The sequence below is a fragment of the Eretmochelys imbricata genome, chromosome 1, assembly GCF_965152235.1.
Source record: "Eretmochelys imbricata isolate rEreImb1 chromosome 1, rEreImb1.hap1, whole genome shotgun sequence".
Taxonomy (NCBI): domain Eukaryota; kingdom Metazoa; phylum Chordata; order Testudines; family Cheloniidae; genus Eretmochelys; species Eretmochelys imbricata.
Genome location: NC_135572.1, coordinates 179,087,712 through 179,104,661, shown reverse-complemented (window position 1 = coordinate 179,104,661; position 16,950 = coordinate 179,087,712). Strand labels below are relative to the sequence as shown.

The 16,950-nt window shown below is 37.9% G+C and overlaps 1 protein-coding gene across 1 annotated transcript in view; it reads right to left on the bottom strand.

Annotated features, from left to right (window-relative positions):
* The window catches only part of ROBO2 (roundabout guidance receptor 2), a 554,839-nt gene extending 538,245 nt beyond the window's left edge, over positions 1–16,594 (bottom strand). The window contains exon 1 of the mRNA XM_077815319.1: positions 16,132–16,594. Within this exon, the coding sequence (XP_077671445.1) occupies positions 16,132–16,594 (463 nt within the window). The remainder of the gene's footprint in view (positions 1–16,131) is intronic.
* Between the last annotated feature and the right edge of the window lie 356 nt (positions 16,595–16,950).

Here is a 16,950-nt window from a genome sequence, read left to right as displayed (position 1 = left end):
AATCTATCAGACATGGTTTGTGACATTATGTCACTGGACTGTTGGGCTGTCAAGATGAAAGAACACAAGACAAAATTGTTTTAATACTTGAATGCTTGCAATATTACCAAAATGCAGTGTATTATATATAGCAGAACAAAGCCTTGGGTTAGTATGGTACAACAGCTTTTCATACTGCCAGCATAAATGTTAGTTTCAATTCTGTAAAATAAAATCCTTCTAAGTAGCAAATTCATTATGCTTCCCACTAAATGGTACGAACTCCTCTGAAGTCAATGGTACTGTGCCAATTTACACCAACTGAGGATCCTGGACCACTAATTTTAAGACTATTGCAATGACCCCAAGATAAACATTTTTAGGCATATTATCTTTGAGGCCTGCCCATGTTGATTGAAAAGAGTCTATGTGTTTATTCCATGACCCCTATCTTTCTCCTTCACTGAGATTTTTACAATGGACAAACAGCAAATGTTACGAGATAACTTTATAGTATATGCATTTCTTTTCTTGGTATTTAGGCAGGAAAATATAGCGACAACTCTAGATATTGAGGAGACAAGAGTCATTCATATAGAATAAAGATTACAACCAGATTCCCATTTTATCCTCATTTTTCTCCATCTCTTCTGTTGGAACTTCAACAAAACTAAACCAATCCATCTAGAGTTTTGCATAGCACATCTCTCTGCAGGGTATGGATTTTTGGGGGGAGTTATTAAAGAAAATACACAAAACATTTATTTAACACAGTTTTTCTTTAATTCTCCTTTTAATTGAAGCTACAACTTTTTATCATGTGATTGTCTGCTTTAAAAAGCTTTTTTTTTTTTACTCAAGACCACAGAGCTGTGAATATGTGAAGTACTTAGTGTACCTAAACACCTCATTAGATTGAGCTGTATTATGCTTATCTACTGAGATGGAAAACTAAGAATATTAATATGGCAGGTTTGACATCACAACAATTGATGCAAATTCTAGGGTCTAACTTGATAATTTCTGAATGCTTCCCCCAGTGAAAGAGCAGAACTATTGTCATACTGTAAGTGTATGTGTATTAGCCTCACCTCATATTTGTAGCAAGGAACTGTGACAAAGAGCTGGAATCCATTTGCTAAACTAAAGCTTACCTGTCAATAATAAGTTAATTTTAAAAAAAATCACAAGAGAGAATGATTACAAGTTAGAGATTTCAAAGGGACACGTCAACTCAAAAAGCTAGTCAATATCGAAACTGCATTAAAAGTAGGTTTCAGGTGCTACACATGCTCCTGAATTCCTCCAGATTCTTTTTGTCCTTTTAGAATAGTATTTTCCCAGTTTTTTTGCCTGTCAATACATTAAAGACAACCACTAAATAAAATAATGTAAAATAAAATTAAAAAAAAAAAAAAAACAGGGGAAACTAACAGCCTGCTCCTGCAAATACTTATGGTTGTAAGTAACTTTATGTACATGAGTATTCCTTCTGAGTTAAATGGATGTGCCCAAATGTTGGTCAGATCATAATTAATGGCTTGATTCCACTACATTTACACCAATGGGAACAGGATTAATTTTATTTAAGTTATTTATATGATACCTACTACCATAGTATCAGAGCACCTTATTAACTCCAATGTATTAACTCACAGTACCCTTCTGAGGTAAGGTATTATCTTCTCCATTTCACAGATTGGGAACTAAAGCATAGAAAGCCGATGGTTGCACAGGAAGGCTGTGAAAGAGCAAGGAATTGAACCTAAATGCCTAGCTAGAGCCCTAACCACTGGATCAGTCTTCCTTGTGAAGGAGTAGGCCCTGGCTATACATAGTAAATATAAATTGTTAGTTAAATACAAATTAAAACAAAGTGTGATTTTTAAGTTGATGGCAATTCCTTTAAAAACTTAAAATCTTGCAAAATATCCATTGGCGGCAGATAGCAGAATCAAACTACATGTGGGTGCTAGCTTTTATTTTAGTGATAGCAATGAAAATTTTAGTTAAGTCCTCTGGAAAATTAATCATTTCACCTCCTTCTAAAACCTCATTCCCCTTTGGCTGTAGGTGACATTAAAGGTTGCAAATGCCATACTAGTTGATGTCTCAAAATTAAATGATATCTTGTATGGAAGTGCTACATTAAATGCATCTCCAATGTTGATTATGGCTATTTAAAAAACAAAACAAAACAGTATTTCTTAGACAATGGAAATGTGTGTCAGGATTGTCTATGAGAGAACGGAATGTAGATTTGACAGAAACAGATGCATATAAAAAAAAATTAAAAAAAAAATGTTCACTACTTCACTCAAATACAACCACATTAGCCCCAATAGATGCTAGAAAGTTGCCATTGCCCCATCTACTAACGAATAGTCAGAACACTACCGGCATGTAGAATTAGATAAATATGGACATGAAGAAAGTTCTTAGTGAATTATAGTTCAGTATTGCAGTCCCCAGTCCTGAGAATGATTTGTAGAAGTATTGTGGGAGGGTGCTGTTGGTGGAATAGATGTTGGGAGGAAATGGGAAGAGGGACTAATAGCTGGGAACATATAGCCTTCATACTGGAGACCAGATACTATAAAGTGCTGATCACCTCACAAAAGTTTGTGAGTGCCCCTAACTCTCTCCGGTGTCAGTGGGAGTTGAGGGAATTTAGGCCCTGTAAACTGCCAAGCAAAACTACAAGGGGCAGAGCTTTAATTACTTTCCTGAGGGATTTCTTTTATTGAGTCCAAACAAAAACAAGCCACTCAGAAGAGTGGGTCCCAACTGCCAGAGACCTTGGCAGCTTTTTTTTTTTTTTGCCAGATGGGAGGAAAAAGGACACAGTCTTTTCCCTACATAGCCATGACTACACCACTTTCCCTTTTCCTGTATATTCCCACCTCCGATCACCCATGTGAGGTCAGCCCCTCCTGCACTGGAGCTTGCATAGCAGCACCATTCTATCTTGTCACAAACCCCAGTTCAGGAGACCATGCCTTTGTGGAACAGTATTTAAGAACACACTCAAGCGCTGTCCTGTATTGAGGGCCTCAGTCCTTGGCAAAAGGTACTAATCACCTTTCAGGATGAGGCTCTGGAACCTTAACTCAGGCAATTGCCAGGACACTGGATGGAACATAAATAGACTGGGTTCTGGTGTCAGCCGATGGTGACATCGGGGATTATAGAGAAACAGATGACTTAATGCTTATACAAATAAAGTATCTTAATTCAAATATATTAGTTTACCAGTTTGACAGTGTAACAGAAAAGACAACACAGAAAAATACCAATTATATACTTCCTTACTTAAATGTCCTATTAATCAATGTTTGTGTTAGTATGGAAGACAAACCTGCTTTAATTCTAAAATTCCCATTTAGTTTCTCTTGACATGCTAGAGAAACATTTAAAATATTGGTGAACTACAACTGAATCTCTGTACGGACTCTAGTGCACTATTTACTAGTCAACTCTAATGGGTGCTTTTGCAACCACAGAAAAAAATGATAGCGTTCTAGTTTCTGTGACATCTGTCCTATTAATTCTGAACAAAATGTTTCCAATATCCAGATCCATGATCACACAGGTAGCTGAGCATGTTATTGTCCAGGCAAATGTGTTATGAATTCTCAGATGATGGACTACACTAAGGCCAGATGTCAGAGGTGCTGAAACTAATAATCCATCAGTAATTTTCTATCTGCCACAATAGCTCTGACCCATTGAACTAAATAAATATGTTTAATCACCAACTGGTCAACTTATCAAAAAGTGCCACAGGGTAACAGTAGGTTTTGACAAACAGAGGACAGACACTGCCTGAACCATTGCCACAAGCAGGAAAGTAAAAGTATGCCTTATCTCAGCATCTTATGTTTAGAAACAGACTCAGGGTGAAATCATATTAAGGAAAACAAATTTCATATTAGAAAATAAGCCAGTAGGCTCGAGCTCCTATCTGAAATGCCATGATTCTTTTCTATAGTGTGTCTTACATTCTGGATTGGTTTTCATGTAAGCAAATGAGATTATCTTTTTTATATTAGAAAGTCCAATTATTTTCTGAAGAGATCAAAGTTTAAGTAAAAGCCGAGGGCTTGATTGCTTAGTGGTGCTGTTGGCCTCTGCACCTTTTTGGATGGAGCCTTAAATGATGTATTACCCATCCCTAGACTACATGTCCCACCAGCTGTGTGACAAAAAAGGAATGGCAGGCAAAGCCTCACAGATATCACACAAGTCTTATATAAACTCTTCCTGATGTTGGAAAAACAATCACCACGTAGAAAGTGGTAATTTCTCTAGGTGCATCTATGGTTAAGTGACCTAGCTCCCCCGCATCGGGTTATTAGTCTCTCACTTTGCTGCTGTCCAGTGTTGGCAGTCATGACAGAAAGCTCTTGAACTTGTTTATTCACACTTGTTTAATCCTGTTTCCACACACTGCCTTATAGTCTGTGGGGCTAAGAAGATGGATGAGGAGAGTCAGAGCCATGAGGGGTCAAGGTCATGATGTCGCTGGATCTCATTAACTACATCACTCACCACACAAGTCACTCCAGAGGTCACCTCAACTGAGGACTCTGTGATAGGTGATGGAAAAATGGCTGGCAGAAATGTATACATTTTTCCGGCAGCTGATGAGACATATGGAAATAAGTATAGATGCTGATACTGTTCTTAAGCTCCAAAAGATGCTGGGCTATTGGGTGACAGAAATATTTATATAAACATTTTCTCACAGATACCACAGCAAAAGCCAGAGAAGGCCAATAAATCAGAAAAATCATGATCAGGATGTACAATTAATTTTGTAAGTCCGAACTTGTGGGGGAAATCTATGTTATGTTTCTTTTATTAGCTTTTGCATATTTATGAGACTAATTGGAAGGAGAAAATAGAGCAAATATACCATAGATGATATTATATAGTGGATTTTACCAAATTAAATAAAATAGGCTGGAAATCTACCCATCTTATATTGAAATTAAATTGAGCTCACTGTGTTCTTAACAAGGGAGCTTTGTCATAATTTAGAAGCTTAAAGATGACATGAGCATTCCTTTCAGGCTCCCGAGCATGAGAACTTTTAAGGATATTAATCGCTATTTATACAGAATGTATATATTGTAAAGTGTGCTGTAAAATAATACTTTCCATGTTTCATTACAACTTGAGGATATATTTTTTTCATAACATTGGCAATAAGGATATTTTAATTATAAATTATATTTTCAGATGTATCGTGTAGCTTATTTGTGTAGCAATTCTGTTTCGCAGTTTAAACTTCACTTCAAATAAAACTGTCCTCTTCATGTACCTGTTTGCTGTGACTCTGTTTAGATCTATGCCCTATGATGAGTCATTCTGCAAAGGCCAAATCAGTTGCAAGAGATGGGTGAAAAAGCTACATTTGAACACCACTGCAGTGCTGGAATGAAAAACAACAGTACAAGGGCTTGATAACATGGGTGTTCTGATCCCATCTGATCTCATCCAACTGGTTCACTATACAGGTATATAATAAGGATATATGATGCAAATCCAGCTTGAAAAATTAGAACTGATTCTGATCTCATTTTCCCCATTTTTACACCAGCGGAGAGACTCACAGTTTACACAAATGTAAGAGAGAGCAAAGTCAGGTCCATTATCAATAGATTCTATGCATGAGAGTGCAAACTCTGGGACTCTACATTATTAATTCCTCAAGGTGCATATGGGCATTTAGACTGCATTCATAAGGGAAACCATTGTCCATGATTTTTATGATTTCTTTCCCCAGAGATAATGTATCTATAAACTATGGTTTATATTGAAAATCCCACTGAAAAAGGAAAAAAAGTCTCATAACCTTGCCACAAGGTGACTGTGAACAGAATTTACACAATTAGTTAATTCCTTGTAAAAGAAAACTTAAGGGAAGCCTCTATTTTACCATTGTCTTGACATTTATATGTTGCCAGAAAACGTGTATGGACAGAGTGAAAGAAGAAGTGAAAAGAGATTTTGGTTTTTTGTTATGTTTTTAATGACTGGTAGAGAGTGGGAAGAACAAAAAGACAGATGGTCCTGTAGTTGAAACCTGCCTTCAATTCCTGGCTCTGCAACAACTTCCTGTGTGACTTTGGGCAAGTCACAGTCTCTCTGAGTATCATCTGTAAAATGGGGAAGATAGTACTTTCCTATCCTTACAACACCCTTTGAACTAATCTCACTAAACGTTTCTGAGATGCTAAAATACTATGATGGGATCCACATAAATACCCAGAAAGGAAGAAGAGTCACTTCAATTTGGGGCAGGTTACCTACTGATGGCAACTGAAAAGAGTGTAATGTGAAAGGGTTGTATTTTCTTTCCAATTTCAGCTCATGTCTATCAGCTCCACCCATTGAAACAGGGGCAGAAGGAACTTCTTTCCTAGGAGGCCCTTCCATTTCTGATTTAATTCACCAACTTCTAATTTGTATACTGATTTGTACTGCACAAATATTATTTCACATTACCAGTTTGTTCATATTTTTAATCTGAGAAAACAAGGATTCAACGTGTTCTCTATAGAAGAAAAAAATAAAATGTTCCATTTCTGAACTCTGCATGACACAGAGACTCCCCCCCCCCCCGAAGAAAACGTCTCTGGTAAAGATGGGGAAAATATTCCAGGGATAATTAAGAGTGACCTAATCTTTCACCCGAACCCAATGCTTTTAACTATAATTTTCACAATCTCTGTACTTTTCTGATTCCAGCCAGGAAGAGACATGTAAGTGCTAAAATACACTAATAGCCTTTTCTTGTGTATTTCCACCCTCTTCAATGAACTACATAAAAGTGGTAGTGGAAATCTCACCAGAAAGCTTTTTCCTGCAAGATTTCAAACCCAGTTTTAGAGGTCGGATGAGTTAGAATAGTTTGAATAAGGTCTAAACTGATAGCCAATCAGCTGAGTGCTCATCTAACCAGGAGTAAATCTCATTTAAGGTTAACCAACTACTACATTAAAAATAAGTAGCATCAGGAAACTACCTATTCTGAAGTAAAACACATTCTGAATTTTCATTCAAATTGCAAACCAAATGTTTTTGAATATTTGAAAAAGACATTCACTTCCTTTGTCCCCACCTCCATTTTGATGTGTCGGTACACCCTGATTTCTGTTATAATTGGGGCAAGCTCAAACAACCCAAAGTCTTTTCTGGTATGACTCCAGCCCATTTTTTTATCAAAACGAACACATTTACAGATGGTTCAAAATCACTTAGCCACACCAAAGCTTTGCAGTTTCATTCATCAGCATAAAAAACCCCCCTGTCTATTTAAGTATGCACTTTAAAACTGCCAAGAGTTTATATTTCTTGGCAGAAGAAATCTGAAGGCTGCCTCAAGGATGCCACTATTGTATTCCTTTGATATAAACTGAAAGGCTGGGAGAATTTACACGTTCACACCAGGTGGAAGGTATGGTTCTAGTGGACAAAACACAGGAACTCGTACATTTTAATCTCGTCTCATTGTGACTTCTTCTGTGGCCTTAAGAAATGTAATTAATTTCTCTGTCTCTGCCTGCCAAGCTATAAAAAGGTGTGCTATGTATACATTTCTGGTTATGGGAAGTAAGCTTTATCAAAAAAGTTGGTCTTGTAATGTGATCTAAAAAGTAGTCAGATTCGGGATTATTCTAAATTCCTCTGGAAGAACATTTAACATCTAGCACCTCTCACTCCAAAACACTTGGTCTTTGCTTCTCACACCTTTCATCCTGGGTCTTGCAAGCTGCATTGCCCCAGAAAGTGCAACTTTCTTTGTGGATCATAGCTAGAGGTGTGGTTACTAATACAGTTTCATCCTGAGCTGTAGAAGTCTTTGAAAAGCAGGACCAAGGCTTTGAACTGGTAATGGAGGCAGAATGAGAGTCACAGGAGTAATGGTCTCATGATGGCTCAAGCCCATTGAGAGGACAAGCCATCATATTCTCTACAAGCTGAAACGTCTATATTACTTCAGCATTTACCACGTCACTGAGTGAATTTAAAAAAACAATAACAGATCCTATTACAAATAGGATAGGGCAAATTTTCCCAGAAAGCTGAAGGTGGAAGAAGTCATTGCCAATCCTGAATGACACTGCCACTATCTCTACCTAGGCATGCAGGATCAGGGAAGAGCCCAGCAGGACCACAAGAATTCACGCCCTTTGGTACAACATTGCAGGTATCTGTGATGGAAGAAAATGACAGTCTAACTTGCATATAGGACTGAAAAGAAAAGAATGTTAGAATTTTGCTGAGGAGTGAGTTGATGCCACATGCTTAAGTGAAGATTACTCCCCCCAGACAGGAAAGAGTAACGCCAGAAGCACACCCAGAAGTCCACATGTGCTCACTGAAAGATGTGAAACAGATACCTGTCTACTGGGAACTGGTCCCTCTCCCTCCTCCCACTGGAAGAGCCATCAGATATTATCAGATTGTCCAATCAAAAACACCTATGGAAACATCTTGAAATGGCTTATAATCAAAAGCCATGGTCAAGTTTTAATGCCTGGAGACTAGAAAAATAAAACACAGAATTTTGTGAATGAAGATAGAAACGATGAGTGTTAAAAATGAAAAGGAGGAATGATAAGATTCTAGTTTCCATGAACAAATAAAGTGATTATCTGAATGCCAGCCCATTAATGTATAACATCCACCAACTTTGCCCGTATGATTTCTGTTAATTAGCGGTGTAATGCACTTTGTTAGTATTTAGAGCATGTAGTTTTTGCAAATGAAAGGTCTGGAGTGTGCTTCAAATGATTTTTTTTTAATCTGATTTGACATCACAAAGTAGTACAACGTGTCTGAGGCATATGCCAACAATAGCCAGTATTTCAATTAATATTCAAATGGCACTCATAGTTTTCTCAGCAAAGGGAGCAGAGGTGTGGAAATGCAAATGTGTTAAATAATTTGATGTTACAGCGTTATCGAGATCTGCTGTGTTATTTCCTGGACTGACTAAAATTAGAAAAATGTCGAGCACAGAATGAGTATATGACACAGACTAATAGAAGATCAACCCACACACACTGGGAGGTATTTTAAAGATAATAATACATGACTCATTGGCAGTTGCTTTGCTTTCAACCTTTTATCAAGTAGACTGTTCAGAAATTATATAAATAGCAGGCTTGATAAAAATCAAAGGCGAGGGAAAGAAGGAAGCCTCAAAATCAAATGAAGTGATGTGCAAGAGATTATTAAAAAGCAGAATCAGATCAACACCTTTGCAAAATAGCTTCCAAAATTAAATGTCAGGTTTTTCTTTGTGCAAGAGAAAGTAGTGGGCACTGAGCAGATAATTTCAGAGGAGAAACTGGATATCCTAAAGAAATTTGCTTTGCCCTTAACATTTTCAAGGGGATGGAAGGGGGTGAGAAACCAATATTCTATCCAAGGTGTGGATAGCTGTGGAGAAGATCAGCCCATTATGACAGGTCCCGGGGAATGGAAGAGTGGAGAGGAAACAGGGGGAAAAGATCAAGGAGACCAAAAATGACTGACTTTTTTTTTTCGTTTATGTGTTCTTGAAACTTTCATAGATCCAGGTCCCATTTAGACATATTCCAGCCAGGAGTGGCAGGATAGTCGCTAACATTTTAGGTCCTGAATCTACAACTGAGCCTGGGTGCCTATCACTCACTGCTGGTTGTATGGTTCTCTAGTTTCATATTTTCACTGTAGAAATAAATGTGTGCGTATCATCCAGGGCAGATTGGAAGAGGCCCTGGAGGTTTTTCGCCTTCCTCTGTAGCATGGGGCACAGGTCACTTGCTGGAGGATTCTCTGCTCCTTGAAGTCTTTTAACCACGATTTGAGGACTTCAATAGCTCAGACATAGGTGAGAGGTTTTTTGCAGGAGTGGGTGGGTGAGATTCTGTGGCCTGCGTTGTGCAGGAGGTCGGACTGGATGATCGTAGTGGTCCCTTCTGACCTTGGTATCTCTGAATCTACTGACATGCTCTATAATATTGTAACTTCCCACAGTGGATTATACCAGATAACCAATTTACTGCTACAGAAGTATACGGTAGAGAGATTTTTCTTTTCTGAAGCCATTGTCCTTTTTCGCACTGATACTATACCAGTTTGCCGAGTTCATGCACCCACTAATATACACCTCTCATCACTATTGATGGAAGTTGTGCATGTGTATTAAAGACTAACAGACTTTTTGATTAGGAATTCCACACTGGAGAGACTTTGAGGGCAAAGAAAGAGTACAATTATATCTCAACATAAGCTACATTTTTGACAGAGAACGGTGCTCATAAGCAGCCAGATAAGATGATACTACATCTGTCTATTTTTTCATCCCACTTTAAGGAAAAAAATACCTGAATTTCATACTTGAAGCATTTCAACTATTCTTTCTTTAAATGTATGGTCCTTATTTATCACATCTGTCACAATTTTCCCCTTTAAAAGGAATGTTGAACTCATGAAATGTGTTCTGTTGACAACCCAGGAATACCAAATTTATCCCCAGAAAAATGGAAGTATGGGAAGGACAGTACCAGCTTCACTCCAATGTCCTGCTCTTCTGCACCAGCCGAGTTCTTAAAGGACCACTGACCACTGCATTCCACTTTCTATAGTCATTTATACACCTGCTAAGAGAACATAGATGACTACCAGTTCGGACAGGTAGTGTTACCCAGTCACTTGGCAAAGGTGTGAATGACTAAAAAGGATGCATGACAGTGGAGTATTCAGACACCACACATCAGAGAGCAAATCAGCTCTTTGACCACTGAGCCCTTGGTCTCCTTGCTGACACTGACATTTAGTGCCAACTGTGAAATTATGTTTTGAAATGGGAATATCTGTGCAGTAGAAACCAGACCAAGGTCATCAACACACTTTATTGTGTCAATGTGGCTATGTTATGTTACTTTGCAGGTGCTTCGGATTTCAAGTATCTTTGATAAATGTAATTAATTTCATTTTCATCAACACACAGTTGCCCTCTACGAGAGCTTCATAGAATATCTGAAGGGATTGTTTTTATGATATATGGATGATTGTTTAGTCAATATTTTATGCCTCTCATCTTTTAATCTCCACATTTTACAAATAAAACAGACATGTTGTAATATTAGATTTCTTGTGTAAAAGATTTGGCTCACTTTGGAGAACACCTGCGACTCCTCTTGCTAATCTCGGTCAACTGCTGTAACCTCTCTTACTCGTACAGATAAAGCATCAATTTAGTTTTGGATTTAATGCAAACAGGACCATTATGTTTTGAGAATGTTCCAAAGCTTGCTATGGCAGCAATCTGTGACCTATAAATAATGCAAGACCTTTTCTTTCTCCTAATGACTTCAGTTCAAGCACAAACCCTGAAAGATGGAGGCCAAAATTTATATTGCAGTCGTGGAATTCAATCTATTTCTGGTTCTACAATTGAATTATGAATCAGAGTTTGTTCACTCTTTTGTATCAGCCCCAACCTCCACACTTCTTCCCTTCGAGTGAAAAATACCCCTGCTTTTTTCATTTTGATATCAAAGGCAAAATAAAGCCTGGCTAATCTGAGAAGCCCTTGTGTTTTGTTTTAGAAGAAAGCAAAGGGTGGGGGAGGAAGATGATCTTTTTATTCGTGACCCCTAACCTTTGAACCACAACCTCTTTGCCACTAAAGCATTCAACACCTCATTTAATCTCTCCTCACTGCATTGGCACAGCACTGAAAAAGGAAAAAAATAATCTGGGGACTTCATCAATTTTTCATGAATTTTCATTTAGGCCAGAGCCCCCTCTTACACTGGTCGATAGATCAAGCTGCTGTCATATATTTAACACCTGGGGCTACAGCTGTTATCTCTGGGGACTACCACTGACTCAGGCTAGATCAGAGACAGCCTGAGTCAGTGCGAGGACCCCTTATGCTCTTTCTGTTCCTTACAAGTGGCGCCCTAGTGCTTGAAACTGAAATCCTACCTACAGTAGTTACTGCCAATGTGTCTCCCAATATTCCCATTGGAAAACTCCACACCATAGTTTCAGGCATGTCAATGTTTTGCTTTGTGAAAAAAAGTGCTTTTATTTTCAAAACATTTAAAAAGTACTGAAGGCATTTCACAAAAGACAGATTACTTCAAACCTACCATTTATACAAGATTATTTAAAATGCTCCCAAGCACATTTTGGGCAGTACACTTATGATGCTTCTAATACCAACTCTATATTGCATACAAATTCTATTTGTGGTATTTAAAACATACAACCTCAAGATAAACACATTTTTCTCTTTTGAATAAAACAACTATTTGCTGTTGGTTTAAGAGCACAGTGCCTACTATTAATGGTTTAACTATTAAAAAAAACACACACACATAATTCCCACACAGATGTCAGATCAATGATGTTGGAATTAGTTTTCTGGTTAGTAGGTAATTCTTACTAAAATACTAACCCAAGCATCAGTCAGCATGATTGAAATGCATCACATCAATGATGAATTACGCTTTCAAATAAAAATCTTTTTGAAAATCTTAATGAGTAAGACTTTTTTTTTTTTAGTTTTCTTTAGAAAAACTAAGACAGAAACCAAAGGCCCCAATACAGCAATGGATTTAAGCACATGCTTAACTTTAAATGTGTTTTAAGTTCTTTCCTAAAGAGGGATACTTCCTTGAATCATGGCCCCTTGTAGTTCTAATGATTTCCACTAAACAAAGGAATATGAATAAGTTCAAGGATCATGGTGTTTTTGTGGTAGGTGCCCATACAAAACAATAGGAAAAGGAGACACAAATGAAACAGTTAGCATGAGCAGTTTACCTAACAGTAATTTGAGACACTAATAAAAACAAATATTTATTTACAAAGTGCCCCTTCTGAAAGGGATTGTTCAGCTTCACATTTTTAAAGCAATTTAATTTACAATTTAATACAGATATTTAAATAATTCACTATTGATTAATTACCAAAATAGAAGAGAGATTCAAGTATTTTTAGATCTGTAAAAAGCAGCAGTTTCCCTTTTGCTACAATTAGGATCCACCTACCTTTGAAAAATGATCCATTTCAATGGTTGTCACAAAAGGACCCCACTAGCTCCTCTTTATCTGGTGTTGAAAAAGGTTTAACTGCTAGTGTAGGGACGACAGTTTTCAACGCCATTACAGATAGCATGAGTGAGAGCTGGCAGAATGTGGCCTATCATGCTTTCTTTTAACAGTGCTGTAGTGTCCCAGCTACACGAGCAGATAAACTGTTTTTAATTCAGCAACTGGAGCAGTGCGGGGGCACCCACTGATGACAACAGTTATCAGCAACAGGCCATTTCTATAATGGAGATCGACTTTTAGAAAGTCTCCAACAACCTATAAACAGTTATGATGCACAAAGCTTGATGTAAAGCCTTAAAGGGGCTGTTGCCTACAAATCATTTGGAAATTTATTCTATATCCATGAGAATAAAAAAAATAGACATTTGAATGAGAAAATACATGAACTGTCACAGTAAACTGGGAAGAGTTGAGTAGTTTTGCAGTCTCCAGTAAGAGCTGCATCCCAGTCAGGTGCATCAAGTGACAATCTTTTTACACAGGTGTCCAACATAACAATGTTGTTTTGAAGCAATGCTACCTAAACTATAAAAGATGTCTAGGTCACAATGTTAATAAGGATGTATTTTACTGAGTCTATAGTCCAGTGAAATCAATAGATCCTATTCACAAAGTGAGTAAGTGTGGCAGAATCTTGCCCTTAAATCATGAACGAACATGTTTAAAAATTTTCTACCATCCTTTATGAAGTCCCTCATACCATCATGTTTCAGTTCAAGCAAAGACAAAGCATCATTTAATTTAAATGGCCCAGGAATGTTCCCTTTAATCCCCAAAGAGTTTAATTGGAGAATTCAGTCAGTTAAACTTCAAAGGTACAAAAACAGTAAGATAATCTGGTGTCAGTTGCACGATGCCTTTACAGAAAGTTTGGCTATGGTTTCAGCTCTCAGATTTCATGTTCTGTGATCCTTCCCTAAAACACCATCTACAATGAAACCTGGTCTTATTATTTTTGCAGTCTTCTGTTATCTGACTTTTAGTTCATGCATGACCTGCCACCAGCTGCAGTGGTTAAAATTGTAACTCAGGAGACCAAACAGTTTGTAACTAGAGACTCTCAGCAGTCATTATAGTAGAGATCAGTAAGATTTGATGCAATAAAAGCATACTTTTATTTTGAAGCAACCAATCATTTTGATGACTCAAGGTGCAACTGCACCAGTTTTTCTACTCTATATCCAGACAGTAGATGTTTTAATCTTAACATCATGTACCAGGCAAATCTGCAAGTTAAGAAGCCAAAAATTTCAATCATGTTTATACCTGTAAGAAAGACAACATAACCTCTCTCAGAGATCTTAACAATCATGCATGTGAATAAAGTGCTCAGAAGAGTAATAATCTAATAGTGTTGGCTGGACACACACACACAATTTAGGTTTCTTCAAACAGCTTTGCAACCTTTCTCATGCTATCCTTCTCTGCAGCCCAAAAATGCCTATAATCCTAAACTGTGCAAAACTGTGTGATGCTTTTGTGATGGGGACAAGTCTTCACTGAGGACTTGAATGAAAACTATAAACTACCTTTCACGTATGATTTGAAAAAGCTTTGAAAGAAGGTTCTATGAAATGAAAGGTAATGCATTGGCCTACCCTGCACTACTGTTGAGCTCCCATACCATCTGATCATTAGTTCAAGGGAATGTCCTTTCTGTAATGTATGAATATAATGAAAAACTATCAAGATTAACTAACGTATAGCATTGTATACGCAAAAGTCAGTTGAAGAAGGAGAAATTCTTTTAAGGAAACTGAACCAGCAGTTCTTCCAATACCCTTCAATTACTTCTGGTGGTTTCAGATATGAACGCCTTCCCTTATTCAAAGACTATAACTGTCATCAGCCATGGAGAAAGCACCTCTTACCCTCGTACAAGGGTGGCTGTATGACAATGGAGGGAGTTGGAAATTGGAAGATTAAAAATGTTAGCCACCTAGAAAAAAAGAAGCAGGCAAAACACTTGGGTCGCAGGTCAGCAAGGCATTTAAGTACATGCTTACGTCCATCCCTCTTCACCCTAAGTGCTTAAGTATGTGCTTACCACAGAAGTCAATGGGGCTTAAGTTAAACACATGTTTAACGACTTTGCTGAATCAGGGCCTTGCAGCCTCCCTGTAGTGAAAAAGAAGTCTAAGAAAAGAATTGTGTTTTTTGCTTTTTAACTATTTTTTAAAAATGCATAGCCAGCATTAGCTGATTTAATTTTGCATGCTGAAATTTACTTTTCTTTCCCTGTTTCCTTTTAACCCAGATAATTAATTAGGGGCAGTTAAAACATAGCAACTTAACATTTTGTGAAAGACAAGCTTCTTTAACATGCAAATAAAATGACCTTGTTTCAGCTTGTTTACTTGGAAGCAGAGCATTCATGCATGAACTCTCAGTAATTTCAAATTCTCTAAAAGATCTGTGATGACTTCACTGTTACATAAAGCCGATCAATAGGAATAAGACTGTTCTAGATGTATTGAGAAATGGTTAACAATTATCACATGCCAGTCACATAATGAATGAGACCCGCACTGAGTTTTTGGCAGAAGGGAACTCTGAAGGGATTGAGGCTTTCAACAGTACAGTACATGAGTTACCAGACTGGAAACTGACTACTTCTGGAGAAGTAACAGATGACCTAATTAGGAGAAAGAGACAGTGCACCCTTATATTAAATGATATTTTTCACGTTTTGGTTCAGTATAACCAACTTTACCCATAATTTCAAAATTAGACTACTCATTAAAGGGAGAATAGGCTTCCTCCATGCTACTGTCAATTATGATTATACACAGACAAGAATAGTACCTCGATATAAATCATATATTTTGCATGGTCATTGTGACTGAATAGATGTGTGTGGAAACAGCTTGGCTAAGAGTAATAGTGAAAGGTAAAATGACATGCTTATCCACATTTATCATCTGCTAACTTGGTACTGCATGAGAGGGATATATGTTAACATCAAAACAACCACAAAGTTTTACATGAATTTTAGAAGGTGGTGATCATATTTTGGACTACTTACATGCTACTTCCAGAGATGCATTGCGACTCACAGCTTCACCAAGATAGTTCCTCGCAACACAAACATAACTTCCTTCATCAGGTTTGCTCCTGCGTCCATGTACAATGCGTAAGAAAAATAAAGATCCGCTGGGCAGCAGCATACGGTGGGAACGGGGGTCATCTTTGTCAGTCTCCACTCGCTCTCCATCCTTGTACCATTCAATAGTGGGAGTTGGCCTTCCCTCAGCCTTACAGTTCAGAGTTGTTGGTTCTCCCTTAGAGACTATCACATCTGAAGGATGCTCAACAATCCGCGGTGGAAAGTCCTCCTGGCGAAGACGGGATCCTGGAGACAAAGGACAGGGAGAAAAAAGGTTTATTTTTTTTAAATTTTTCATCTTAATAGGTGGGTTCTCACTGCTAGGCTCTCTTAATGCAGCAGAGGGGTTTCCAAGCATTTGAGCATGTGTGATGGCAGCCATCTTGGCTGACACACTAAACATTGAACTAGGGACCTCCAGAGCTAAAACTCATGAGCTGCTTCAGCTGAAGCCAAGGCTTTGTAGAGATTTTAGACAAGGCTTTGAGATTGTAACACAATCATATATTCTGCAAATGGGGCACAGAGAGGGACCTGTAACACACACTCGCCCGTGCGTCCAGTAATCTTTCTGAACAACACATACCTCTGGATACCAATGCCCTCCCAGACTGCACTCACAGCTGTTGCTCTCTTGCTCTTTCACCTGCCTGAATCAAGAGATGTGCACATCCAAAATCACTGCATTTTGTGCCTGGGCCTCAAGACCTATTGGTTAATATGTCTCTACAGATGTGT